Consider the following 18,106-nt stretch of genomic DNA (forward strand, 5'->3'; position numbering starts at 1 on the left):
ATGCACATAACCTTGTTGGTATTGTTACTTTCTTGTAGCTACTACACTGTTTTTCATATTTATTGTTGGGCTTTGTTGATTGTCCGCTTCTTCTTTTATTTGAATTCAATGTACTTAAAAGTTGAAGATTTTTCTAAAACAATTTCTCTATCTCTATTAAATAGTGATAATGTATTAATATGTTTAATAACAATTTATCTTTAAAATATTTATTTTATTTTTAGTAAGATGATTTATAATCATATGAACATCTAAGGTTTGTTTTAGATCATGAGTCCTAAAATTATTTTTTTATAAAAAAATAATTCATGTTAAGTCAAATAAATATTACATAAATCGAAATGGAGAGAGTACAAATTTTAGATCAATTTTATACTCACGAAATTTAAGTTTTTTGTAAGTATTTTGCCTTTTAAAAAAAATTAAAATGAAAATACTAAAGCATTTTCACAATTGTTTTTATAGTATTTTTTGTCAATATTCTGTCAATAATAACCAACATTGTAATAAAATTAAGATAATAATGTAATTTAATTTTTAAATTCAAGTTTTGATATCAATTGAGAAAACATTTATTTTTTAAGTTGTAAAACATTTATAATCTAATATTTAAATGACACTAATTTATCATAATTCAAGATTGTAAGAAGTAGAAATCAAGACTAAAAAATACAAACTCACGAAAGTCATTATGAGTTAAGTGTCACTCATTGGAGATATGTCATATGTTAATTGTCATGATAAAAGAATATGAAAATGATAAGAGATAATTTATTTATAGTTGAAAATTATTTATCAAAATTGGAGTACAAATTATATATAATATAATATTTAATATGTTTCTTACTCTCGACGAATGACACTAATTTATCATGAACAAGATTGTAAGAAGTAGAAATCAAGACTAAAAAGTGCAACTCACTATTATATGAAGGTCAATTCGTGGTTTATTTATTGTGGAAGTTTTCTTAATATATGATATATAATTTTGATGACAAAATAATTTTTAATCCCATATATTTGTACTTTTAAAAATTTATTCTGTTAATTGGTTATGTATTTTCTTAAACTACAGTTATACGGTCATTATTTATCAATTTTTTTACATTATCAACTCTATATTTTTTCTCTCTTTAGAATGTGTTATTTTTGTTTTCTTATTTAAGTCGCAAATTTTAAACATAAAAGAAATATTTTTTTGGAGATAAAATAGGCTATATAAACTACATGAATACTTGTGTTTAAAAAAACATTATATATAATTAAAAAGAAAATTACATACATGGAAGATTGTAGCATTATATTGAATATATTGTACTAGCAATAAACATAGATGAACAATTTGAATTGTCAAGTGTATAAAAGTAATTTCTTTTTTTATATTATTATTATAAATTGATTTTTAAAAATAAAATAAAATAAAATAAGTTTGTGGGCTACACATGAAACAATTTTTTTTAACTCTCCAAAAGAAAAATTGAATTCTTCTATAATATTATTTTAACAATTAATTATACAATTATACATTTAAAGCTTTATCCATAATAATATTTAAAATTACAAAATTCCCTTTGAAATATAATAGATATTATATAAAATAAAAAGTAGTATATATAATAAAGTAAAATAAAATATTTCTCTCAAAAAAAAAAATTGTTTGCTCGTCATCATCAGATTCAGGCCTGCCGCCTAGGGTTTGCTTCTTTGATTGTATTGTTGTCCGCTAATGGCTTCCCTATTCAGAAGGTGAGTTCGTTGCAGCTAATATCTTGATTTTATAACTTTTGATTTATCCTCAAGTTTTTTCTTCTTCTTTTTGTTAGGGCTGGTAGGGCTTTGCTGGGAACACAAATCAGGGGATACTGCCAGAATGCTGAATCCACTTCTGAAGCTGAACTCGATCGCTCATTTCGTCGTACCTGTAATTTAATCACCCTCTAATTCTCTTCTTTGTTGTTGTATTAATTCATTAGTAATAACTCAAACTCTGATCCCTTGCAGGTAAATGGTTTCTTGCTGGGGCCTTTACGGCTTGTAATGTCATCTATTGCACGTATGTATTTTTCTTCTGTTTTTCCCAATTTAATAAGCAAATAAAAAAGTGAAAGATCAATATATTCAGAGTTGGATCTGAATCTGATTTTGTTTCTTGGCTTGGCCACGCAGGATTCACACTCAACTGATTATAATCCGGGAAGAGTAAGTTTGATTTCTTTATTACTGTGTTATTTACTCCAACTTTTTTGTAAACCTCTTTTCTACACTTTTGTCGAAATGGAACCTTTGCTGCCCAACTTGGCCGTAATTGTTCCGATGATGATTTTGTTCTTCACAACAGCTCTTAATTGTTGTAAACACACCTTTTTCCACATTATTATATCCTTTGTGTGTCTAAAAATAGTTCTCAACATTATGTACAATCTGTCGGTTTTCCACTGTAGCCCTTCAGTTTATTGAATAATTAAAGATGTTTTGAAACATGTCTTTTGGAGGGGAATGACCTTGTGTTGTTTGGACTATTCAAAAAATGTCAACGGGTTGGTGTTAGGTTCCCCAAAAGTAGTGTATTCTTGGAGAATCCAACACACACCCGTGTCAACTGGGTGCATCAATGATCAAAAAGCGTAGTTGCGCAGGCTTTTCACTTTCGATGCCGCACCCATGTCAGATTCTCCAAATATACACTAGTTTTGGAGAACCCGACACAAACCTAGTTAAATTGAAAGGTTGAGCACATTTTAGGAGGTCTTTTGGTTCATCAAAGACTTCCTGAAAGGACTGACAACAAGACTGTTTTCTTCTTAAGAATTTTCTGATGATCCCCATCTTCATAGTGGGTACTCATGGTACAAACAACAGTTATCCCACTAAACTGATGTATATTAAACAATTTAAGTAGCTTTTCACATTCAGTAGGGAAAAGTCTCTGCTCCTCCTGGTGACACCAAACATGGTGATCAACCTTTCTTCCCCTACGAATGACAAATGACAGACTGTGTGGTGTAGTAGTCAAAAGTGTGCTCCTCCTGGTAACCAAACAAGGCGCTCAACCTTACTTCCAGATAGATTGTGTAGTGTAGTCTGATACTCAGTTTTAACTAGAGAAAACACTCTATTGTCAAAAACAAATCACTTGGAACACTCTATTGTCATTTGCCACAGAGAATTTGGACAATAATGTGTACATGATCTGCCCATTAGCAACTGTTAACTTCATCCTAGTATAACAAGGAACTATAGACAGTCTTAGAGCCTTGAAAATTGTGAAACTTGAAAAAGTAGTTTTTGTTTTCGATGTTAAAAATGGTATTTGGAAATTGGATTTGGGCCATGAATACAAATTGGAGTTGTTTCTGAATTTTGTGAGTGATTTGAAGTGAAAACAACTTTTTTGTGTGTTTTCATATTCTGGAATTTTATGGCCTAGTATAGTTTCCTATATTCAACTCCGGAAAAAAAAAGAAAAAAACATTCATGATGAAATGGTTTAGAGTCAGTGTAAAGGAAATTGTAGAGAATCTGGTTGTACTGCGAGGAGTTGTTGGTTTCACTCTATGTTAATATGTTATAGTGCCTGGAGTTCTTTGTTGCATATTGACTTATGCAGCTTGTTATTGACCAAGGATTCTTTGCAATTTTTTTTTTTTGATGTGCTCAAGAAATGCATTTCAATAGATGTTATGATCTCTTACAAATAGATATTTTTGCCTACTCCTCAACTTCAGAGCATATTAAACTTTGATGAAATTACTCTAGTTTGAAGAATTTTAATTCACTTTGCTATTTGTCTCATCAGGGAGAGTGAGTTTGATTAGCATTGGAGTTGGGACTCTCGTTATTGAATTGGTTTTAGTAGAGTATGTGCATATTTTATCAGCCTTTTGGTTAAGATCCAACTGTAATGTCTACTTATACGTATCTATGAAGATGTTAAGTTGATTGGAATTTCCTACAGTTTATTGGAATGTGGAAGGAACTGAATTTCGTTGTCTTCATGATATGTTTGTCTTGTGGTCATCAGTGGTATCCTTTTTTAAAAATTTATGTTTGAATAAGCATGATGACAATATTACTCAGAGGACCATTAATCTCAACTATTTCAGCTTTCTTCCCCATCTTTTGTAACAGAGAATTTAGAGTATCCCATAGAGTTGGTGTTTGGAAACACTTTGAATGAACCTCTTTTACGGAGTGTACTCTTGAAGTTTTTTAATTTGCAAAATCGCGCTAGGTAAGCAAATTTTGTAGAATGATTATGCATACATACAACATACCATCATCCGTCATTGAATATACATACATGATTCAACATAAACTCGAATAAGAAAATGATCCATAGCTATTTATCGTCTCTCTCAAAGATGGTATGCATGCACTCCACAAATTGTATCAACGGATAAAGCCACATTGGATACGCATGCATAACCCTACTGAAAGTACATACAATATAGGCTTTATACCATTAAAGAAGATGACAACCCAGATCTATGGTATTCTTTATACGTACCCTTCTTTTTCCGGTAATAGTTAGTTACAATTTTAAATCATCTAGATGCTTCTATGTAATCTATAAATACTCTACTAATGCATAAGATCAAGTTAAGCTTTGCATTCCACAAGATCATCTTCATTGTTTCTAGCTCTAATTCTTGTTACTTGTGACTGCCATTATTGTGGAGCTTCATTGTTGTGAAGCTCAAGCTTCTTAATAAGGGCAGCTTGTCGCTTCTTCCTAGACCTAGAGACAAATATCAAAATGAATTGAAGTGTCAATACAGGTAATATAAATACTAAAGTTATATTAAAACAATACAATATCATAGCGCATCATCCAACACAAAACCTTTTGAGGTTTAGTCAGCAATAGAACTAGATTTAAAAAGATTATCATCTACTGCCGTTGTTATTCCCACTAAGAATCCTCCATTTTTCTGCTACGCTACTACTATCATTCTGGGCTTTAATAATGTTGCTAACAAATAGCTCCCAGGAAAGAATATTGAAGAAAAAATGGTGTATATGGCATTGCATTATATATACTTACTATATAATTAACTAGCACTCATGTGCTACAACTTCTACTAATTAGTTCTCTCATTTATAAGTTGGAGACAAGAATTAAGAATATGGGTTTGATGGACAAATTATAAAATGTTAATATTGAAAATTTGCAGCTACATGGGAACTTAAAAATGGGACATTCTTTTTTGAAACTTCTGAAAATTTTATTTGGAAAACTGCAAAAGAAAAAAAATAAGAAAAAGCATAGACGGGGTGGGGTGGGGTAGGGCAGGGCAATTATTTGAGAAATGCTAAATATGGCAGGGTAGGGCGGGTCGAAATCTTAGCATGTCATGCCTTACCCACCCTAGTGCCATCACTCTATTTCAACATTAAATATGTGTTGATCACTGAATAATATGTATTACCTTCTAAAAAAAACAAAAAACAAACATAACTTACTCTTTAATTTTCCAAGCTTCGTTGCGTAACCTGCAAAATATAGAAATGTCTCAAAAACAATTAGCCTACAAGGAAACATGATAGTAAATGGAAAAAAAGATCTTCAAGTTTGAGAATTACCTATCCCTATTATTTGCAACAAACTCCTTCCAATTTTGAGTATCACTTACCCCGTTTTATATACATTTGAGTGCACATAGTTTCTTCTTAGCCTAGATTTTTACAATTATTGGGATTTTGAAACAATATTTATTTAAGGTTGAGTTATGCACCAAATCGAAGGAATGGAGAGCAGCCACAACGAGATGGATTACTTCATTTCCTTGGTAAGGAAAACAGAAATAACAGGCTACCAATGGTTCTAATACCCCTTCCCAATTGGGAATTACTCAGGTTTGATGGTCAAGACTCAGTTTCGAAAATGTGGGGTATTTCAATTTATATAAAATTCTTGAGCAACAAAAGGTAGAAACAACAGCTCTCTATTTGAATGGTGTATCAGAGGTTTAGTGTCATTCGCTGATATCGAGTGCGGGAGTTGTAGGATGCCTGAATTTAACAAGGAACTATGCAGCAGATTCAGTGTACCACCACTAGGGGATGTGGTGGAAGAATTAAATTAACTTTCTCAGACTGGTACTTTGGATGAATTGTTACGGGAGTTTGAAGACTTAAATTCTCAGATGTTGCCAAGAAATCCAATTCTGAATGAATCACATTTCTTGTCCAGCTTTTGTAGGAGCACTGAAGGAAGAAATCAAGTATGGGGTCAAACTGTCTAAACCTTCTAGCATACAGTTTGTCACTTGAGGATCATATTCATCAACTCATTGTTCTGTTTACTACTCTTAGAGGATACTTGGGATCTAACAGATTACTACAGAAAATATGTTGCAAGATATGGTCATATGCAGACCCTTGGCAGACTTATTGAGGAAGGATTCGTTTAAGTGGAATGAAGAAGCTAATGCAGCCTTTGTTGCTATCAAAACTGTTATGACCACCATTCCTGTTAAGACTTATGATGTATGCCACAAGAACAGGGATGAGAATGTAGCTTACCTAGGGCTACTGCAACCTCTACCAATCTCTAATTAAAATTGGAGTCACATAAGCACGGACTTTACCGAAGGATTCCCAAAATCCAGGTCCAAAGATGTGATACTAGTAGTAGTGGACATTGCAATTAAAGTATGCTCATTTTGTTGTCCTCTCCCATCCTTTTAATACAGATAGTACAAATTTTGGAAGAAGATGCATTGTTTACATGGCACTCCTAAGTCAATTGTATCTCATACAAACAAAAAAATTCTTGGCAGTCCTAGTTTAAATTATTGGGTACTCAACTGCCCATTACCCTCAAATTGATGGCCAGACTGAGAGAGTGATAGGTTCATTGAGAACTACTTGAGATGCATGACCTCTAACATGCCTACTCATCGGAGAGAGTGGCTTCTTTCTGCCGAAGGTCAGTACAAAACCAATTTCCATACTGGTTTGCAGAGTACTCCATTTGAGGCTCTTTATGGTTATTCACCACTACAACTATCCGTCGGACCCCTTCTTGAGACTATTGTTCCTACTATTGCTCCTACTGCTGAAGATGTTATGCAAAGACAACAGATGGTACCGCTTTTGAAAGACAACCTCCACAAGAAAGGATGAAGTTGTATGCAAATAAAAGGATTACTCGTGAGCTCTCTATCTTTTCCAGTGTTATCAAAGGCGCGCTTTAAGCGCGCTTAAGCCCTAAAGTGAAACTCAAAACGTGTTGAGCGCTTCGCCTCGCTTTATGTGCGCTTCAATGTCGTTACCAAAGTTCTAAGACAAACTTTTCCTTGTCAATGAGGCTCTTGTGAAGAAGTGACACTAAACAATTGATATTTTACTTTATCATAAAAAAAATTCAATTTATTTGGTCATATATTTGTCATTCATGTTTATAATTATTAGTTTCGGACTAAATATACCCTTTTTATTTTTTTTCTCCCTTCGCGCCTTTTTTTTATTAAAGCCCACACTTTATTTGCGCTTAAAGCCCCACAAACCTTTGAGCTTTTTTGCACTTTTCGCTTTTAATAAAGCTGCTCTTCTCTAACTAACAGATTTCCCTCTCAATCTTTCATTCTCTTCTCTTCTCTTTTGTAATCCAAACATTCTGCCTGCACGGGATTGGAGCTCTGTATATAATAATTTCTAGTTTGTGGTAGAATTTCGTTTGATGGAAAATTGTGACAATTGAATTTTTAGTTTATTTTAATTCCAAAATTGAGGTACGCACCAGTACGAGTAGAACAAAAAAGCTACGAGTCCACCCCCAATACAAGCTCTAACTGCAAAGACCATAGAAATAAAATGAGAGAGATAAATTTGAAGCGAGAAATAGAAAAGTAGGTTGATAATTTTACCATCTTTATCACTACGAGAGGATTCTGTGGGAGAGATTTTCTGGCAGTATCCCCTGATACAGAATCAACAGTTACATACCTGGAGAAGAAGAGAAGAAGAAGAGAAGAAGAAATTCAACATACCTTAATTGTGTGGATGCTCCAAGCAAAGCCCTACCAGCCATTTGTCTTCTACACAACCCAAAAGAAAAATTGAGACAAAAATCAAACAAACCTAAGGAAAAAACATGCAGTTACGATGCTGAAACCAACCCACCCTCCGAAACGAAAAGCCATAAACTCAGCAATCTTCGTCGAAACCTATCAAGCAAAACCCTCACCGAGCCAAATACCAAACAAATCAGAGTTCACAACACATTTTAGCCGATCCGACATCGTATTGCCCCTTGTTTACTTACAGTTGGGCCGGCCCATGTTGAGCGCACACCAAACATTTTAGTCTATATTTTAGTTAATTTTTGCCTCGAGGCTCTATCTTGTATTCTACCTATATATTTTTAAATAATAAAAATAACACTACACACACATTTAAGATGATAAATATCAAGTTATAAACATATTTTTTAATAATAAACTACTTATAGCATATTATTATCAAGTTATAGCATATCAAGAAAAAACATATTATTCTCATTAATTTTTTTAAATAATAATAAACTTATTTAAATAATTACATTTATTATTCAGTTACCTTTTTTAAACAAATGTAGTTAATTAAATTAATTATTTTAAGTTACCTTTTTTAAACAAAACTCTTTACTAGTGTAAATTCAAATAAATATTATATAGTTACCTTTTTTAAAAAAATTACAAAATAATAGGGATTTTATCATTCCATAATTAATAACTACCCATCAATATCTAAAATAATTACAGTTTTATTTTAAAACTGCCACACATTATCTAAAAAAAAATTATATTCCCCAAAATTTTGTTCTTCCCCAAATCCTCACAAAATCATCTCTTTTGCACGCCTAATAATTAAATTTTTTTACCAAATCATCTCTTTTGCACGCTCAAAAAACTTTCAATCTTAACAGTCGTCTTCTCCAATTCTACTATTTTGCACTCAAATCTTCCTTTTCTGCACTCAAATCTTCATCTCTTGCACTTAAAAAACTGTACAATGTCGAAGAGAGTCATTGAAACCCCGCAAAAATCCAAAAGGTTGAATGATGAACAAAGCTCAGACGAATTTCATGCTACATCTTTCAAAATTTTATCACAAACACAAACTCAGCCTTCATATGCAAAAGACAAAGCTAGATCAGGGAAATCAAAAATGAAAAAATAAAAAAACATCCAAAGGAATCCGAGAAGAAGAGAAAAGGGAAAGAAAAGCAAAAAGTAGATGAATCGGAGAAAAGCGCGAAAGAAAAAAGAAAGAAAAGGAAAGGAAAACAAATTGAGTACTCATCAGATTCTGAATCTGATTTTGTAGAAGAATTGATAAAATCAAAATCAAAAAAACCAAGAACCTCTGTTACAAGAAGAAGAAGAAACAGTTAAACCCAAAAAAAATTTAAAGGTTAGTAAAAAAAAAATTTAAAAAAATTTAAATTTATATTATCTATTTAATTTTATTCTAATTTCGAGTTAATTGTGAATAGTATAGTACATTTTTATGTTCTGTTATTTCTGTATGAATTGTGTATGATTCACTGTATGAAATTACACATTTTTTTTATATTACAATATCAATATATGAAACATGTATGAATTGTGTATGATTCACTGTATTAATTTGGTATGATATGTATATTAAATTTGTATGATTTATGTTTGAAGTGTATATGAATTGTGTATTAAGTTTTATATCAAGTTTATGATATTGTTGAATATTAATATCCATAATAAAATTACATACTTTATGTTTTGATTTGTATATTTAGTGTTGAATATATTGTATATAAAAGAATGTTGTAAGTTTGTATGAAATGCTACATCTAGTTTATTACATTATAAATGTAAAAACAATGTATGAACTGTGTATGATAATATTGTAATACAAAATCAAAAAAAGCAAAAGGCATTGAAATTGATAGGTCAGAGATAAGCCACAAATAAACCAAAACAAGTTGTTAAGGCCAGTAAAAAGATTTTTTCAAATTTCAATTAAAATGTACGGTTTAAGTGTGTTTAATTTTGATTTTATTTGTCAATAGTATAGTACATGAAATTTGTATGATTTATATATCAGTTGAGTTTTTAGTATTGTATATTATAATTATATATGAATATTGTATGATTTAATATTGTATGATTTGTGAATATATAATTGGATTACAACAAAGTATGATTTTTGATAAATAATAATGTATTAATGTTGTATGATTTTGTGTATAAAATAATTAATATATTTCACTATAGGAATGTATGCATTAATGTATTAACTTTGTATGCTATGTGTATGAAATGCTATATTGTCTATTACAATATCAGTGTATGAATAATGTATTAGTGTTGTATGTCGTATATTTTTTACTATTATTAAAAGTATTAAAGTTGTATATTTTATGTTCTGATTTTGATGTATGAATTAATGTAGTGGTACTGTTTGAGTAGTAGTTTATAGTTTAAAAGTCATAAATTATTTTTTTTTAAAATTAAATATGTATTAATATTGTATGCATTGTGTATGAACTGATGTACAATTTTTGTATGCTTTGTGTATGAATTGAATTGAATGTCCATTTAACATACCAGTATATATATGATTTTATATGACATTATATAGTATGATAAATGTATTAATTTAATTTACCAATTTTATAGGAGAAGAAGATACAAATACATTTGTCTTCATGTATTAACATGAATGTGTTTGCGGATCTGTTGACCTTCCTAGGTCAAGACAAGTTTCAATAATTCTTACAAGAAACACCGTTTGAATTTTTTTATGATTTGCATGACATAAAAATCCAATGTCAGATGTTATGACATATTTTATTCTTGAAACTAAAAATGACAGGGATGACATGTTTGTTATGAATGTAAATGGTACAAAGTTACATCTTGGGTTAAAAGAATTTGTTGCTGAAACCGGTCTAAAATGTGGACCGATTTCTGATTTTGTATCTGTACCTATCAAAATAATTCATACAAACTTCATACACATTTAATATATCATTCACTGACATATACACTATTTCAATTAAACAAAAAGAATATAGTTTCTATACAAAATTAATACAAAATATATATTATAATTTCAACAGGAATATATATTGTAAGTTTAACAAAATATAGATTTTCATACATAATTAATACAAGTTTCTTATAAATTTCATACACAATTAATACAATTTTCATACTTCACCAATACACAGAATTATATCTTCTTACTTTTTGAATATTATCTGAGCAGGTTTTACCATTAAATACAAATTTTATATAATTTTCAGACATTATTCATACATTTGTAATTCTTCACCTGTACAAAGAATTATATCTAATTATTATTTGTCTAGTTAATAAATGTACGTTTTTCTATTTTCTTCACAAATCAACTAACACGCGAATCTTCAATTTAATTACAACTCAAACACATTTATATTTACTTATCATTTTTCAAAATGTCATACGTAACTTGATTGTTTATCCAAAAAAAGAACATACAAACCATATTTTAGATCTAACAATAATAAAAAAAATCGAACACTTTTATACATGTACAAAACAATAAATATAATTAAAACCAACAATTCATAATTAAAACAACAAATCATAACAAAATTAATATGATGAATTCCACTTTCCACCCTGTTTTATTAATATCGACACATTGTTCTCCATCAAATCAAATCCGATTGTTTTCAACGCCAAAATTTATTCAACTACTAATAAAAAATGAAAATAAAATCTGCAAATCTCAAAAAGATTGTGAAATTTTGGAAAACAAAATGACATGTACGTTCATGCCAATTTGGTAGAGCTTTTCAAGGAATTAAATCAAAAATTAGTATTATTTAAACTAATTTGAGAGAATTAAGGCAACTAACTAATCTAAAAAAATTTAAAATCCCTTAAAACGTGCTAATTTATTAACAGTAATTAATAATTATATTTAATTTATTTAATAAAAGATCTCATTTTTCATTATTAATTTGTCCGTTTTTTTAATTTATTTTTTATTTTAACAACTCTTTTTAATAATTTAAAATTAACATTATATATTTTTTTAAAATGCTATAACTTGAGATATTAAATGTTATACAATGAAATTCAAACTCTAGTGCTATAACTTGAGAATATTACTATAAAAAATGCTATATACCTAATTTACACTTTTAAATAAATTATTTAAATATACAATTTACTTATCACATTTCTTAAATTTTTTATTATTTAAAAAATTATAAAAATTCATATTTTTTTTGAATATATCCCTCTTATGCGATATATTGAAGGGCAACTTTCACATATAGCAAATAAAAAATTAATATTTGTAAGTTATAGCAAAATTTGCATAATTGCGCTCCATAGCAAACATAGAAACTGTATAATTCGCTATACATATACAGTTGAAGCAAATTTTATAAAACGAAGTGTATAAAACACGAAAGAGAAAGATACTTGGGCAGAGAATTGTATAAAAACGAAGTGTATAAAACGAATTGTATTATTATAAGTGTATAGAACGATTATATACAATTTGAATTTGTATAAAATGAGAAAGAGAGAAAGACAAAAGAGATTTGACAAGGAATATACAATTGAATCGAATTGTATAAAACGATTTATTAAAGCTATTTTAAATAAATAAAAGTTTTGATTATAGATTTTATAAATAGAAATACAAAAGTGAAATTTTTTATTTAATCAAAGAAACCAACATAAAAGAAAATAGTTCATCATTTGGGAAGCTTAATTATGTTAAATCAAAACAAGACAAAAGTTAGTCAAACAAAGAAAGAAGGAAAAATAACTTAAATACACAACTTTAAGTTTTTCATTGTCTACTTTTTTCTATTTTTTTAAAAAATATTTTAATCCCTTATTTAACTTGTAGTTGTAATCAGATACATAATTCACTCTTTCCTCCTACGTTCACCATTCCTTATGTCACTCCTTTCTTCTCTCCCTAATTTCACTCAATTCTCTTTTCAATTACAAACATTATCCCAAATTGTTTTTCAAATATTTATTCTCTCAATCAAACAAATTTCAAACATCAATCTTTCTCTTTTGTATTTTATGTTTTCACTCACAGAGTTTGTCAGATACTTCAGTCGATTTTTGTTTCAGTTGTTTCTTAATCATACATGTCATACTTCGTTTCCTTTGTTCTCTCCTAAGGTTTGTCATCTTTTTATTTCAACTTTTATTTTGTGTCATCGTGTTCACATGGATCCAGATACTAATTGAAAAATATACGATTTTGATGACGAAGATTGGACAAAAAGTAGATTTTTTTTGTAGACGCATGACTAGGATGAAACTTGTATGCAGATGGACGAGGTGTTGGCTTCAGTTTCAGATGCATTAAAGAATTTAGCACATCATGATTGAAAAACGATTGTATCTATTGTTGAGGTTGAAGATCAGATGCATGACTGCAGAGATATATTATAGATAATAGTGTTTATAGTTTATTATATATCTCATACATATTTTCTTGAATATAATTAAATGTATCATTAACATATTTGTTAACAATTATTTGTTCTAAAATTACAAATACAGATCGATGATACTATTAAGAATCAGAATGACGGATGTTTCAGAAGTCTAAATCGATGAAAATATTCATGATACTACCAAAATCAACAAGAAATAGAGAATATAATTTTTCAGAACTCTATCCCTCATATGAAAATATTCATGTTACTACAGAAACAAGTGAACATAAGAATGTACTAATATGATCAGAAAATTTAGTATATGATACATCATCAGATGTGTTTGATACATTAAAATTTAATTGTATATGATACATTACCAATTCAATGTATCCTAACTTATACTACATGTTGCTTCTTTAGGATGATGAACCAAATCAAGGCCCTCAAAGTTGAATTACGAATCTGCCCTTCGCTTGAACATTATTTGAATATATATAACATTATATGAAAATAAAAGCATAATATTTTCATTTTTAATGTCTTGAAAAATAAATTCACACTTCAATTACAATAATTAGGATAATTGAAAAGACAACCGGTTAAACTTACATTTAAATAACCATGAATAGGGTAAACGAAAAGGCAATTGAAAGTAATGAATCTTTTTTCCAAGTGAATAATGTCTTTCTTCAGGTAAATAAATAAACTATGTTTATCTTTAAGTAATCATTTCATTTCATATACATTTCAAAAGGTATGGAAGATATAGGAACGCTATTTTAATTAAGAAATCGAAAACTTTAAGACAATCATGAAGAACATATGAAGTGTGGTGTCTGCAGCGATTTCTCGACAGCGACAACGGTGAGAAACTGATTTTGTGTTCCTACAAATCATGAAGAACAATCATGAAGAACATATGAAGTGTGGTGTCTGCAGCGATTTCTCGACAGCGACAACGGTGAGAAACTGATTTTGTGTTCCTAGAAATCTCATAGTCCTCCAGCATCCCCTGCCCTTCATCATTTTTCTTTTTTGAAATCGGAAGGTTTCAAATTTTTAACATTATTTCTTTGTTGTTGTTTTCTTCTAACCTCACCTCCCTCATCTTATTGTAGAATATGCCTCTTCTTAGATTTATATGTGATGCAATTTGAAGTGTTCTTGAAATTCAAGGTTTATTGATTTATCCGAGTATTTCTATAATGCAGTTTCAATCAGAATATTCACTGATTTTTTTCCTTTCTCTATTTTATTAGTCTTTATTTGTTTCTTTTTACCCTTTTTACTTTTTTTTTCTTAGTTTATTTTTCATTTTTTAAAAGGTGAAATTTTAAAAATAAATATGATGAAAGTATATAATTTACAGGTAATAGTAAAATAATTTTACCTTTAAAAATCACACATGGCATTTTTCGTAGCTATAATTTCTTTTATTCAATATATTTATTCTCTTATTTTCACATATAGGCTTTTAAATTGTATACATCATTTCTCTTACAAGAATCTTTCCTTTTACTATTTAATTTTTGGGTGATTGAAGATTAAGATCTTAGTTAGAGAACATATTTTAATCTTACTATGTCTTAGATATTATTTTCTCTCCAGTTTGAATTTGTAATATTTTTTCCTTCAAATTATATACGACTCATCACAAGCATGTTTATAATGTTATTATTGGTTCGTATGTTTTTTTTTTATTTTGTTAATTTATTTTCTGTTTATTAAAAATTAAATTTGAAAACTAAAAGATATTAATTATTTTTACTATTTGAATAGAGTGATGATTTTTTCATGAATACTGAAACATCATATCATCAAAAACTAACACAAATAGTGCTATATTTCATGTAAATACAATAAAATATACTCATATCTACCCATGGACTTATCACAAGTAATTGCATTCTCAAGACAATCTTATCGTATTGTCGTTAATCTTCGATGTTTATGTTCTTTATAGAAAATGCAAAATGTGTAATTGAAATTTATGTTTCTGATAAGTTTGTATCACACCTTTGTTATTTCATTAAAGACATTAGATACATTTATTATTATTTTTCTATCATGTATTCATAGACATATTTTACAGTCATGATTCACATATTTCTTGTTTGATAGAAAATGCACCATTCTATTTTATGATTTATTTTAATCAATAAAAAATAAACAGTAAAATTAATATTTTTAATTTCAATATCTATACCTTATAACTCACTTCTAAATAAATAAAAAATTGTAATGATAGTAAGGGACAAACGTGCAACGCACGTTATCAGAAACTAGTGTGAAAATAAATAAATGATAGGATTAACAATTATGAGGGAGACAAAGTTACAAAATAAATAAATTAATACTTGCTTATCATCATTTATAAAACATCATTTAAGCAACAAATCAACAGGGAAACTGATAAAGACTTATTAAACATCATTAACACTTAATTATGATGAGAGTAACAAAACAAACACTCAAATCTTGACTAACATAGATTGGACCTAAGATAATTTCCAACAAACAGTAAACTAAGATGAATCCAGTAACCATGTATATCAATTGGGAAACACATGGTCATGCAAACTTAGAATTACTAAACTTCAATTTCAAAGGACAAGGGGGAAAAGTAAGAGCCACACCTACAACAAGCTTTCTCCCTAATACAACAATAGACTACAAATGGGATATGTTAGGTTATTAGCATTTTAATATTAATATTTAACATATTAAATTGCTTTATTTTGGAGTTATAAGAATGAACATTGGAATGGATGACTTCTACATCATCAATTAGCATTGGTTATCCATCAATGTATTTCATTCTTAATTCTTCCATTACTCTTTGTAACGTATGTAACCTATGTAACTCCCATTGTAACCTATGTAACTCCCATTGTAACCTATGGAACTCCTAAGGCCATTATCTTCACTATTTACTACCTTCATTATCTTCTTATTTATTGCTAGAAAGACTTCTTGTAGTATAAATAGTGGTAGTCTTCATTTGGTTTTAGAGATACACAATTCATAAGAGAAAACAAAGAGTGAAAGAGTTAGTCTAAAAGAGAGTTCTTATTAGTTGAAGGGAGGTGTTCTTTTTTGTGGAGCTTCGGACTCAAATCTTGTCCAGAGTTGTTGAGTTATACTTTGTGAAGGCTGTTGTATCCTGGAGGGGACAAGTCAAAGAGGACTACTGCTGGACCGGTGAAAACATTTGCTGCAGTGGACTTGAATCTCCTTAAAGAGAGCGAAATATCCGCGCCTCAGCCTGAAGAGATTACTTTCTTCATTTTATTTTCAATTGTAATCTTGCAATTTTATTATCTTGTAAGTTTTTCCACGAACAGGATATAAACAGTTTCTCGACTTCAAACGAAAGAAAAAGTGGGGAGGAGTACATGTCTTAGAAATCTCCAATGAATCAACTCAACACCGAAATCACAATATCATCTAAAAGACGGAAAAGAAAATCTTCGAGCTAAGCTAAGCACCAACTCGATGAGACAAACATTTAAGGGCTAAACTCACAACAATAACCAACATACATCAAAGCTACACACTCCACGATATTAAATTAGATGAATTAATTAACGATTAGACAAAGCTTGCATCCTCCGAGAAGATCCAAAGCTAAGACAACAAGACATTCCAAGGTTGTATAGCATAAGACATACAAGTAAGAAATAGTGAAGTACTCGAACACACCACAATATGCTACGTTGAAACAGAATATAAGAGGACGCAACCATCATTTGAATTATCTACTAAGAATTTAAACCAATCCTTGAAGAAAACAAGTTTATACAACTAACACATTCAACATTGAAACTGAACAAAAATGGCTTATCTTATGCAAACTCAAACAGAGATTCAGCTGACCATAAAGATACAAAATTGAGCTAACAAAAATGACGACCAATATGTTATATCCAAAGTAAACTTAAACTAATGCTTTAATCATGCATATTGTCCAAAAAAAAAAAAACTGATAGGAAAACGAGATTAAGGCAAGAGCTAAACGAAAGGATCAAATACTTTTAACTAGTTGAACATATACCTAAGCTTGAACATATAACACACCATATCGAAATAAATTAAAAGAGGGAGCGCGATTACCTTTCTTGGGCAGCGAACTCGAGACGGCAATGAGCTTGAGTGCAGTGATTCTTCTACCACACAATTCGAATATGAACGGCCAACTAAGAAAATCTGAGTAGTGATCTTCTCGAAACTTAAAATCAGAAAGTTAAGTGTAATATTTTAAGCGTGAAATGACTATTGCCAAGGAACTCCAACTCAAAAAAAATCTCCTTATGCTTCGCCCCCTCTAACAGTGAATGAAAAAGAATATTTATAGGAGTGAAAGGAATCAAAAAAGGGGAGAACGGATTTTCGAATTTGAAATTCAAAATCGACCACAGAGGAATGATTCGAGAATCCGTTAAAATGGGGGAAAAGGAATAACTACGCGTGTCAAAAATGAATCCAAACAGAGTGTAAAAAATGAACCCAAACATAAGTAATCTACCCAAAATTTTAAGAGTTGGGTTCAAAATAATTTGAATTGGGTTCAATTATAACTCATTCAACCTTAACCCATTTGAAGACAATTCTCAATTGAGCTCAATTCAATCTCTAATTTCAATCTGTTTTAAATTTTTTTTATTAAGATAT

General features: G+C 29.5%; 1 protein-coding gene and 2 long non-coding RNA genes across 3 annotated transcripts; 1 reads left to right on the plus strand and 2 right to left on the minus strand.

Moving 5' to 3' along the window:
- Nucleotides 1-1,545: 1,545 nt before the first annotated feature.
- LOC104647204 (uncharacterized) lies at nucleotides 1,546-3,948 on the plus strand. The gene is made up of 5 exons (XR_741312.4): nucleotides 1,546-1,746; nucleotides 1,824-1,921; nucleotides 2,002-2,053; nucleotides 2,167-2,199; nucleotides 3,797-3,948. It is a non-coding gene; the product is annotated as an uncharacterized lncRNA (long non-coding RNA).
- Nucleotides 2,744-8,269, minus strand: LOC112941391 (uncharacterized). The gene is made up of 6 exons (XM_026030889.2): nucleotides 8,128-8,269; nucleotides 7,995-8,042; nucleotides 7,872-7,924; nucleotides 7,745-7,796; nucleotides 5,464-5,493; nucleotides 2,744-3,026 (listed from the first exon to the last, which is right to left on the minus strand). Exons 1-6 carry the CDS (start codon nucleotides 8,145-8,147, stop codon nucleotides 2,759-2,761), a joined length of 471 nt encoding a protein of 156 aa, XP_025886674.2. The 5' UTR covers nucleotides 8,148-8,269; the 3' UTR covers nucleotides 2,744-2,758.
- A 7,409-nt stretch (nucleotides 8,270-15,678) lies between these two features.
- On the minus strand, nucleotides 15,679-17,758 carry LOC138348358 (uncharacterized). Its single transcript, XR_011220929.1, has 2 exons — nucleotides 17,549-17,758; nucleotides 15,679-16,700 (listed from the first exon to the last, which is right to left on the minus strand). It is a non-coding gene; the product is annotated as an uncharacterized lncRNA (long non-coding RNA).
- Nucleotides 17,759-18,106: the final 348 nt, after the last annotated feature.

Source organism: Solanum lycopersicum, chromosome 4, assembly GCF_036512215.1.
Source record: "Solanum lycopersicum chromosome 4, SLM_r2.1".
Taxonomy (NCBI): Eukaryota; Viridiplantae; Streptophyta; class Magnoliopsida; order Solanales; family Solanaceae; genus Solanum; species Solanum lycopersicum.

Excerpts from the sequence above, each read along its gene's own strand:
- LOC112941391 (XM_026030889.2), bottom strand. The coding sequence starts at position 8,147 with ATGGCTTTTCGTTTCGGAGG. Across the intron at positions 5,494-7,744 it reads TTTTTGTTCTACTCGTACTG|GTTACGCAACGAAGCTTGGA; the intron begins GTGCGTACCTCA and ends TATATTTTGCAG. Across the intron at positions 3,027-5,463 it reads GAAGCTTGGAAAATTAAAGA|GAGGAGCACACTTTTGACTA; the intron begins GTAAGTTATGTT and ends TTTGGTTACCAG.